General features: G+C 33.7%; 1 protein-coding gene across 2 annotated transcripts in view; it reads right to left on the bottom strand.

The window, feature by feature from the left end:
• Positions 1 to 2,048: 2,048 nt before the first annotated feature.
• Positions 2,049 to 11,708, bottom strand: part of HYCC1 (hyccin PI4KA lipid kinase complex subunit 1) — a 101,538-nt gene continuing 91,878 nt past the window's right edge. The window contains exons 11-12 of one of the 2 annotated variants that reach the window (XM_045793050.2): positions 7,920 to 8,215; positions 6,987 to 7,122 (exon numbers count right to left, since the gene is read on the bottom strand). In XM_045793050.2, the coding sequence (XP_045649006.2) occupies positions 7,947 to 8,215 (269 nt within the window). In that variant the 3' untranslated portion in view covers positions 6,987 to 7,122; positions 7,920 to 7,946. Of the gene's footprint in view, positions 7,123 to 7,919; positions 8,216 to 11,708 lie in introns of both variants that reach the window. The other variant, XM_045793049.2, reaches the window with a different exon arrangement.

Raw genomic sequence — 11,708 nt, 5'->3', positions numbered from 1 at the left:
AGGCTATATTTAGACCATGCTTAGAAAAATAATGCTTTCCTCCCTGCATACCAGCAAACATATGTTTGTGTACACATATATATTATACATATACACACATATATTATATATATATACACAAATATATGTTATATATATACTATATACATATATAGAAACATATACAAAAATAATACCCATGTTAAATGCTCCGCAGACTTCTTATGGAATTGGGATCATACACATACATACATATATATATGAGACACGATTTTTTCAGGGAACATTATATTATATAATCTTTCTGAATCATCACATACAGATCTGTATTATTTTTAATAGCTACATCATATTCCACTATATGCATGTACCATAATTTATCCAGTCCTCTTTTAATGGTCATTTAGATTGCTTTTCTTTCTTTTTTTTTCTTTTTTTTTTTTTTTGTGGGTTTTTTTTTTTTTTTTGCTATTATAAGCAATGCTGCAATGAATACCTTCAAACATTTATGCTAAAATTTCTGTAGAATATAAAGAGTGGAATAGACATAGAAGAGTAGGATTGCTAGGTCAGAGGGTCTGTACACTTTAAAATTTGATAGATCTTGCTGAATTGCTTACCAACTTAGTTGCACTAATTGTCCTGCTAATTATCTCAGAGACTAACATTTTCCCACAACTATGTCATACTAATATCAATCTCTTTCATCGTTATCTATCTGGCAGGTAAAAAAATTAATTAAATCTTAATTTGCTTTTTTACCATGTCTTTAGTAGAATAACCAGCATTCAGTTTACCACTGAAACACAATTATCTAAAGTTCTACAAAACATATCATAATTTATTTTGGGAAAACTTTTATTTTTACATCAGAACTTAATTCTATCAGCTATAAGACAGATGGGATGGATGAATTTCAAATATATGTCCACTATGTAGTATCTACTTAATACCTCCTCTTACCAAGTAATATAAAAGGAAAGTGAGAGTCATAAGACCTGTGTTCAAGCCCTAGCTCCGCCACCCAGCAGCTAGGTGACCTTGGGCAAGTTGCCTGCCCCCAGAGCTTCAGTTTCCTCTTTTGTAAAATGAGGATTCTGCTCATTTTATAGAACTGTCTTGAAGATTAAATGAGATTATAATTTTCATTACATATATTAGCTATGTATAACCACCACAATAACAATGCACTGAAAATCAGCAAATGACTAGAATTATTTGTAAAAGCCTTTCTTAATAATTACAAAATAATTAGGTCGGTATTACCACAGTCAGATTCTATGAGGTTGAGTCAACTATTTATTGGGATTACTAAAGTCACTACGAGAGTGTATATTTCATAAGGCTAACATACTGCTCACAAAATCACTGTTGTGGTTCTCTATGAATACTCTTCTAATAGTAGTTCAGAAAACATTTCCCAAATTACTCAGCTTCTTAGATAAAAGAGAGTTATCCAAATATACAATCAACTACATATCAGGAATTTCTTTTCAAGTTTCTAAGAGGGTTTTGTTTCTAAGCACACATAGTAAAGCAATTCAACTAATGCCTTTCTAGAGATTTCCTAGAGCCAATAAGTGAAATTCTAAAATTTTACTATAATATATTGGAGACCCTATCCTTGATTCTTTCCCAAAACTAACATCAATCTAACTCACTCATTCTTTAAATGTCTCAATACCTACTGTGCAAAAAGTCCAATGCTAAGAATTAGGGGCATAAAATCTCTGCACTCAAAAGATAAAGACTCATATTAAAGATAGAAGGGCAAAGCACTGTTATCCAAATTTGCCTGTGCTTCTAGTATGATAAAGAATGGGTCAATGGCTCATGACCCATGGAGCTCATTTTCTTCTGAATGGACACCAATGGACCTATCACATTTCCTATCCCTGGGCCAGGTAAAACAAAGCCAGAAACGAGATGTCATTGTCCTATGGTTTACTCCCAAAAGTTCTCAATGGCTCAACTCACCTAAGTCTTCCTCCTTTACTTTCTTCCTCCACATCATGACTTTTGCAAAAATTTATGATGATTTTTTAATGAGTAAAATGATCTGGAAAAAATATTTTTTCAGTTTTTATTTCAATAAAACAAGAGGCAACACTGTTGTATAAAGTATTGCATATGGACATTTACACAAATATACAAAACTTCAAAAAACTAAACTCCAGTTTATTTCCATAGCCTTAAAAAGGTAGAGAGCACATAAAAATATGCAAAGTCATAGTTTATTCTTAGGAATGTAAACTCTAGGAATACAATTAGAAACAAGTATGTTCACTATGAAAAAATTAGTACCACTACATGATTAGAAAATAAGAGTACACAAAAAACTCCACATAAGAGGAAGCAAAGGTATGCAAAATAAGATCTTGAGTTTACTAATAGAAACTTCATATCAAGACACAGGTACTCTAGAACTCTACTATAAAAAAACACAAAAACATCTTCTAAAATGTACGGTGCTAGTCTCTTTAGATATGCACAAGTTACACAGTACAGAAGACAATGCATTTAAGTTCTGATAAAGAATTTAACAAAATCAAACAAATGTGAATAACTCAAAGTATCAAGTATAATTTTACTAAGCAGTTAATCTAAAAGTATAAATTCATGCTAATTAAAGAAATAGAGAGTTTTTCTTTTTCATCCAAAGACTGGGAATATACTATTATACATTAACTTCTATCTACAATGCTTAATTTAGGTACCCATCAAATTATTCTTCTTTTTAATGGCTTTTTTAAAAACATTTTTTTCAGTCGCATTATTTACCATAAAGATTCCTTGATGTGCTTCCTTTTAATAAAGTGTAAATTTATTGTGCCTATAAACTCAAACGTTAAACAGCCTTATTTTAAATATTTGTTTAAAATTATGTCTCAGAGTACATTTTTTTCTCTATAATTTAAATGTAAAGGTTTTAACATTTTAATGTTTAATTTTATTCTTCCAAAATAGGCAAAATCCCTTACAACTGAGATCATTTTTATCTATTTTGGTTTAAAAAATATATTTCCCTTTAATTCAACTTTTTGTTTTTATGTGAGTAATGTTTGCTAAGCAGTTGCTTCATAATTGAAAAGGGCAATGAAATATTGTTTTTTCAGAACAAACTGTGTCATCATTTAAGGGCTGAGGATTTCTAACCTTCAAGTCTACAGAGCCTCCTTAAAAAGTTCCATGGTGGTGTATAAGGGATTCCAGGGTACTCCCTTGTCCTAGGTCCTCTTGAAAAGTCTACTTTGTTTCTCTCCCCACTTCATTCCAAAGGCAAATGCAGGGACCCAGCTTCGTTAGAATACCTCAGGTAGTTGGGTATTTGAAGAGCGAGAGGTTGGGTAATTTCAAGAACCTCTAATGGCTTAAAATGTGGAGTGGAACTACAATTTCTGTTCAGATCCTTTGAAGTATGGGGTGCAAGGACCCATTTTGGGCAGAATCCTTCTTGTGGTAAAGGGTATTATTCTGGATACATAGGAGGTCTGTGACCACATGGCTACATCAGGATCTTCATGAGAAACAACTTACAAATGTGAATTCAACTCAATCTGGAAAGATGAGTGGGAAGTGAGCAATAGGGATCATTGTAATTGTTAACAAAAGTTAGCATTATCCAATATTTATAATTGCTATAAAAATTTTCAAATGTATAATCCTTATTTGAAACAGTATCAAAGGTACTATAAATAATTTTACTGTTAACATAACTTCACACTCCAGAAAATCAACTGGTGCAAATTATTTGAAGCATAAATTCAGATCCACTCCACTGAGTAAGCCTTCAGAGTTCTTAAAAGAATATACGCATGCAGATTTGTTGTGCGTTGTATAAAAGGATGGTACCCTTTCATACCTAAAATTGTAGTCATCTACAGCTTTGATTCCATTCACAGTTAACAAGAAAAATACAAAATGTTACATTTTTATTGTAAAAATAAATGAAAGTCATTAAAAACTTAGAATTAGAGGATCTAATAAGTGTTATGGACACTATTAAAAATTCATTAGCTGTTAAAAACAATTAAGATTATAATATTTAGTACCTAACATATTTGATCTAGGGCTGTGAGACCCACTGAGAATTCTAAATACTAGGTAAGTAATTTGTTTGTACTTTAATACTCTCTTCTCAAACTTTAATGTGCATAAAAATCATTTGAGGATCTTGTTAAAATGCAGGTTATGATTCAGTAGACAAAGGTGGCTCTGAAATTCTACATTTTTAACAAGATGCCTAGTAATGCCAATGCTAAATACTGGTCCTCAGACTATAGGCATAGCAATGATCTAGAATAACCAAAAGAAGATCCATTATAGCAGTTGATGATTAAAATCTGATCTCTCGTTTGTGACAGCTGTTTCCTCAAACTTTTTCCACAAGTTTCCTAAGCACCTTAACTTGCTTAAAATGCCAATCTTCTAAAGTAGTTCTTAAGACTATTAATACTGTTAGTAGCTACCTTGCTTAGGGGAAATTCTTTGTTCAAGAATTACAAAAAGACAATAGGAAATCCATAGTGATATTTTAAAATATTTTAAATTGTACACAGGATTCCTGTTAAATTAATACAACATCAACTTTCACTGTCTGGTTATCTTTTTTTTCTTTCTACTACAATTTACGCCAATAGATCTTATTCCATTTCTTTTTTTTTTTTTTTAAGATTTTATTTATGTATTTGACAGAGAGAGAGACAGCCAGCGAGAGAGGGAACACAAGCAAGGGGAGTGGGAGAGGAAGAAGCAGGCTCCCAGCAGAGGAGCCCAATGTGGGGCTCGATCCCAGGACTCTGGGATCATGCCCTGAGCCAAAGGCAGACGCTTAACGACTAAGCCACCCAGGCACCCCAATCTTATTCCATTTCTATTACTAGAACTAATAACTCAAATTCACTTATATTAAAAGCCATATTCTATTCAGAGTTAATGAATGAAAACTAGTTCATGCTTTTTGAAGAATTAGATTTAAAATGGTAGCTAAAGCAGTTAGGGTCAAAACTGCATTCATAGTGTATGCTTTAGCACTCCTCAGGACATAAAAATTTCTCACATTTGAGCTCTGCATAAGCAGGCACAAAAGGAAAACTAGCATGTTCTGTGTGACCACAGCCAGGGATTGCAAATAAGGAAGCCACTGTGTACTAACAGTGAAAGAGACAAAGAGAGGACTGCTCCTTAGGCCTTCCTTCCCAGTCGTCTTACTCTCACCCTCAGCCTTGCTTTCTCTCTCTCACTCTGAATTATTAGTTAAGTATACTTGATTTACAGGGAACCTCAACCATAGCCAAAACAACTTGCACAAGTAAACACCAAACTTTTACGTCTATCTAGAGGTCACATAGTTTTCCATAGCTACATACAAGTTTGTTTAGCTTCTGCTATATTGCCTTTTTCATTTTTATTTTTTGGTTGGGGGCAACTACATTGATTATTCTATCATAACAAGAATATTTAAAATAGGCCTGTTGACAAAAAAAAAATTTAATTTTTTTCACATTTTATAATTCTAAATTTAAGAACACAAACATAAATACTAAATTAGTTAATATATAAATGTCCTTTGTCCATATTTCTCTATATTTTCTTTCATGACATTTTATAGATGAAAAATTTACCTAATATCCTTCATTTGCCGACAAACAATTCAGTATTATATGATTGACACTGGTATCTTGAGAGCTGTGTCGCACGATTTACAATGATTTCCAGGAAGTGTTCAATGATGTGTGATTTGAATTATAGGAAACCAAACTACCTAGGGTTTCCAAAGTCAAGCAGCAGGGTAAGTGATCTTCATAGCCTATTACATTTTAGGAATTGAAAGGTATTTTCACCTGCTAAATCCAGATCAAATATTTCAAAACAACACATCTACTAGCAATCTAATTTTTGATGTAAAAATGTTCCAAAGATAACAGAAATCCCTCTACCCAGCCCCTGGAATTATAAAATAGTCTAGGTACTGAGTTAGCAGGCATTTTCCAGTGCTTTATATCAACAATTCCACTAATCTCAAAGATAATCTGATTACAAACATTCTTACCAGGCACTTTCATACACATCATTTTTGTTTTCTCACGTGCCTGTTTATCAGACTGCCATGCTGCACGTCAGCTGGAGCCTTCCCAGGGCTGCACCTCTGCCTCCTTCTCTCAGAAACAGTTCCCATCCATGGAGATTCCCTTTGACTCTGAAGGCCAAACATACAACTACCAAAGTAGGAGTTATTAAAAAATAAGAACTCACAACCTCTCATGAGATGTAACCGATCTGACCGGAAAACCTGCCAAGATGTATTGTTACAATCTTAGGGCAACAGCAACAAATAAGAAAGAAAAAAAGATTCAAATCAAGGGGGAAAATACACCCAAGAAATAACAAGACTGTATTTCAACTTATTGCAACCTACATATTATTCCCTTCATAAAGTCAAGGTAGCCTTCAGAATTTAAGACATCAGGGCTCCTGTCTGGAATAAGGATGACAGACCTTGGGCACTTTCAAAAGAAGCAAAGTTATCTCTCTAGATTCACTGGTTAGGTGAGAAAACTATTACCAATTAATCTGTAGATAGAGTAATGCTAATACTAGGAGGTCTCTGCTGACCTGATTGATGCTTCATTGGAAGTTCAGTCCTTTCAGAAACGTAAATAAGCTTTTCTTCTTGGAGACTACAAGCAGAAAACCTATTGGCATCTGTCCCAGGCCCACAGCCAACAGCAGATGATGGGTTATGTGGGACTGTGACACCACTGACTTGTTCAAAGGATTTACTGAACACAGTTGCGGCAGTCTTAGCCAAACTGTGGCTACAAGGTTTAGGCAGAGATTGGCTGGTAGTTAACGTCAGTCTCTTCAAAGAGAGAAGCTCAAGATTTTCACTCTGGGCTCTTTGAGTTTGTTTTCGGGCAAAGTGATCTTTGCAAGACTCCCCTGTAGTTTCTTTTTCTTTTCCTCCAGTTTTGCTTCCTGCTGACCGTCTCTGAGTCTTTCCTACACTTGTCTTGTTACTAGAATTGTTACTACTGTTTGATAAACCCGACTGGCTGGTACTAGACGCAGCCCTGGAATAAAATCCCTCATCAACTTCAGATATCTCCATCAGTTCTTCTTGACCTGTTATTTCTGCATTTCCTAAACAAAGAAATAACAAAGATCAATTAATATTAAGTATTTTAAATAATTCTCGTTTCATGATTAATACCAAATCAATGATACTTAAAACTTTAGCATAATTACATAAAGCAACAGATTATAGACCAAAACTAAAGGATAAATCAAAATATTCTATAAAATAGAAAAAAAGAGTTCATTGTAACTAAATAAGAGTAATTTAGAGTGTATTAAACAAAAAGCATGCCATAAACCACCACCCACCCGTGTTTTTAGGAAGAGTTCTCTTACTATTCATGCAAAAGTTCAGAAATAATTAGGAAAAACATCAAACAGAAAAACTAGGGGTAAACTCTCCCCTAGTAGCAAAGCAGTATAAAATCAAAGCTCTTACCAAGTAACTTTTTTTAAAAAAATGGTATTAAGGTATTTTAAAGATTTTTTAAAGGTTGCATTCTACATTCTAGATTATTTTACTTAGATTAAAAAAAATAGACCATAATTAACACGAGCTCAAACTTGTTAAAATTCTATATACATTATCCTTCAAATCAAAGATGGAAAAAATACAAAGATTAAAAAATAATTTCAGGTCTCAAGACATAAGCAGAAAATTATTTTAGAAGTAATTTTCTGCCTTAGTTTCATAACAATTTACTCAGAGAAAATATAGGTCTGACCATTCCAAAGAGCATTAGATCATTGAGAAATTGTGGCGCATAATTCATGCATTTTGATTATTAGATGACATGCAAATTTTTTGTGACTGTGCAACTGTTGCTTAAGACATGCAGCAATGGCCCTTTGCCATGAGATACCTTGGAGGGCAGCTAGAAAGTGCTCTGCTAAAACTGCACTCTGCCAGGTGAGTTTATTCCATCCTCCATCATTTTTCTTACAGATTTTTGCCTCCTGATCTCTGGCAAGCCTTTGCTCTCAGTTCTAGGATCTGTGGCTGTTTCCTGTACACCCTGCATATGCTGAGCATCAATCTCTCCTAGTGTTCTGCCTTTTTCCCCATTCCCGGTTCTCTCTCCGGCCACATTTGTGACACTAATCTCAGGAATGACAAGGATGCCCAATTCAGTAGTATCATTACTGTTGTCAGGTTGCTCTAGAATTGAAGATGATAAGACAAAATGATGGCTGAAAACAAAACAAAATAAAAATGCAAAACAAGAAAAACAAAAGATCCAAAACAAAAACTGGATGACTGAATGTTATGAATTAACCCAAATATCTGCACTGTAGAAATTTCCATAATTTACATCATTCTGACAGTACTGGAAACAGTAGGATGGTGTTCTTTAATTTTAAATGACAATGAAAAAAATCACAGAGCATCAGTTCATGTTCTGCACACATATTTGACACGGACCATGAAACAGAAATTTTTTTTTACAAATCAAAATAGAATTTCCATTGTTTTTAAGATAACACTGTGACTATTTGACCTTGGGTAAAGCATTGGGCAAAATGTTCCAGGACGTACAGCCAAAGTTCCAGCTCTTGTCAACATTAGGAACCAAGACACTTAGGAATTCCCCTTGCACACTTAAAATTCTGTTTTTTTATTAGATTATACTGGGGCTGACTTAATGAAATACGATACTGGGAAAATGATTATTCACTCATAATATCGCGTTTAATAATGCTGCAAGTACAGTTTTGTCTCACACACCATTGTGTGTATTAGTAAATATTAATGCAGCTGTGACACAATTAAATAGTCTATTCCTTCAGATTCATACTCATACATAAATTTAGGCCAGCTTATAACAGTTCATTACTAAACTGGAGGAAAATAAAAATGGACTTGGAAAAACAACTTGGCTGTTGGTCATTTATTCCAAAAGCAGCTATTGCAATCAAAACAAAGGAATGAAACTCCTAACTAGTTAATACTTGTAGACATTTTATTCTGTATCTTAAACCACAAAGCATGGTTTTCTTTAAAATTGTCAAGGAAATACCTGTAATGAATGGGGAAAATAACATGAATATATCTACCATGGGTTGGTAACGAAAATTAAAGCTCAAAACAACATAAAACTATGTAAAACAGTATACATCTTAAAAAATGTAGAACACAAATCTGCCTGAGAGACATTACCTACTACTTTCAACTGTTTCTCATGATAGGATTATCAAGCTCTCACTCATCGTGCTAAGCATGTGAAACAGTAATAGGTAGTAAAAGAATAGAGGCCAGAGCCACATACTCCTCAGGGTCTCAAGCTTTGCTACACATTGGTATCACCTGGGAATCTTTAAGAACTACTGATACCTGGTTCTCACCCTGGACATTCTGATTTAATTAGCATGAGGTTATGACCTAGACATCGGGATTTTTAAAAGCTCCCAGTGACTAATGTGCAGCAAAGTTCGGGAACCACTACTCTATTCAAATTCTTTCAAATTTTGAAAACTTAAAGCAAAAGTTATTATGAATGCCCTGGGTACTCCATACCTAGCAGCAATATGCACTTCAGGAGGCCCTCAAAGCTTCATGTTGCACTGGGCGGGTGGGTCAATGTGCTGGTATAATAATTTCCCATTTACTTAGTGCTTCATAAACCTTTGACTGAAGGTTCTTTAAATGAAATATTGACTTCCTAAACAGGCCAAAGGATGTTGGTGAGGTAGTATCACGTCTAATAGATTTTTAACGCAATTAAAAAGTTCCAACGAAGCTTATTTCCCCTTGTTAATAGCTGTCTTCAAAGTGAGGGCAAGTAAATATCTAACTGAGATAAATGCCAGAGGCCACTGGAACTGAGAGTAAAATCACCATGGCATTGTTGGGTGACAAGCAAGACTTTTCCGTTTACCTTACAGAAGCAGTTTCACAAAAGATCTATTAAAGGGACCAATTAGTCCAAAAAAATGATAAGCTGTGGAAATTACCCAGACATAGCAAAGACAATGAACATAAAAGATAAGTATAGGTGGCCTAATCGAATAGAAAACAACACAATGGTACTGAACGGTTTTTTTAAAGCATTCATATATATTCTTCAATTACATTCTCTGAAGCAGGCAATTTGACTCCCATTTACAGACAAGGAAACTGAAGTTCAAGAAAGAGCTAACAACTATTCAGTGGGTGGGCTAAACACCTAAATCTTTTGACTTCAAATGTCCATTCTAATGTATTACAAAGCCTAACTCTTCAATTCATTAAAGTCTTTTGAGATAAGTATACTCTGACATCCTTCAATTACATTTAAGTTATTTGCTTAGATTCCTAGTCTTTTCATAGAAAGCAAATAATTTATTTTGGCTGAGTAGAGAGCAAGAGCAGATAAAAGTCTCCAAGGAAAACTAAACAGGTCAATAACTTTCAAGGTTAGTTTTAAAATTTTTTTAAATTGGGTTTAGTTTTTAAAAGACACCAGTGAAAAATGTTACTTTAAAATGGTGCTGCAATGATGAAAATATTGCAAGAAAAACTAGAAAATGACAAGAGAAATATTATATAAAGCAGCACTAGGCAATGGGATTTGCCAGTCACATGTACTGGGATCTGTAGCCCCCAAAACAATGATATTAAATTTTTTTAAAATTATGAAAATAAATGGCAAGTAGAAAAATGAGATTATGTGTTTTTCCACAAGCACAAATTTTTGACTAATTTATGCATGTTATCACTCAAAAATGATAAAAATGGCAAATTTTTAAGCTATTAAGGTAAATTTATAAAAAGAAAAGCATGTGATTTTATACAGAGCTAGAAAGAACAAATACAATACTCAGGAAAATTACAGAATAAAGATAACCATATAACTCAAACATTTGTTACATGATCTTGGTCTCCGTTATTTCTCCAACTTTTTCCCCTATATGTGACCCAATCTCCCTACACACACCTTCTTACTGGTCTTGCTATTCCCTAGGCCTGGAATGCTCTACCTACATGGCTCACCTCCTTACTTCTTTCAGGTTTTTTTCTCAAAAATTTCCTTCTCAGCGAAACCTTCTCTGATCACCCCATCAAGTTTCAATATCTTCCATATTTCATAAACTCTCTTCCCTACATTGTTTCTTCTTACCACTTAATCACTCTCTAAACTAGTTATTTCTCTATCTTGTCCACTAGACATAAGTTCCACAAGGGCAGGGATTTTCTGGTCATTCTTGCATACCTAATATCTGAAAAAGTAGATTGCATATAGTAGGTGCCCAATAAATATTTGTTTGATAAATTAAATGAATTTCCTGTTACATGGTGAAATTATTAAAATAAATGAAGGTGAGAAAACATGGAGAAGACATGAGAAAGGTAATCTGGGAAAGTGTTACTTGACTAGGTAAAAAGGAAAAAATAATATACAGCTTATGCTAATAATCATTTTTAGATGGCAGAGAAAATAAAGTCCCTTTGTTACGGAAAAGTAAAGTAGCCACCTCCAAATGCAGGTTTAGTAAAATGCTTAACAATGCCATATATATATATATATATATCTCTACAGTTCTTTTATTATGCTATCCTCTGGATAACATAGCTAAGGAGATGCAGTTAATCTTTCTTTAAGAAAATTCTAGAGGAAATGTTGTAAGGGAATATGAATATATAAGAAAATAGAATCTGTTCAAAAGCCTCGAAC

This window comes from Ursus americanus, chromosome 3 (genome assembly GCF_024610735.1).
Source record: "Ursus americanus isolate L20-20 chromosome 3, mUrsAme1.1.p, whole genome shotgun sequence".
In the NCBI taxonomy this organism is placed as follows: Eukaryota; Metazoa; Chordata; class Mammalia; order Carnivora; family Ursidae; genus Ursus; species Ursus americanus.
Note: the sequence above shows the minus strand (reverse complement) of the source record. Positions and strands in the feature narration are given on the sequence as shown.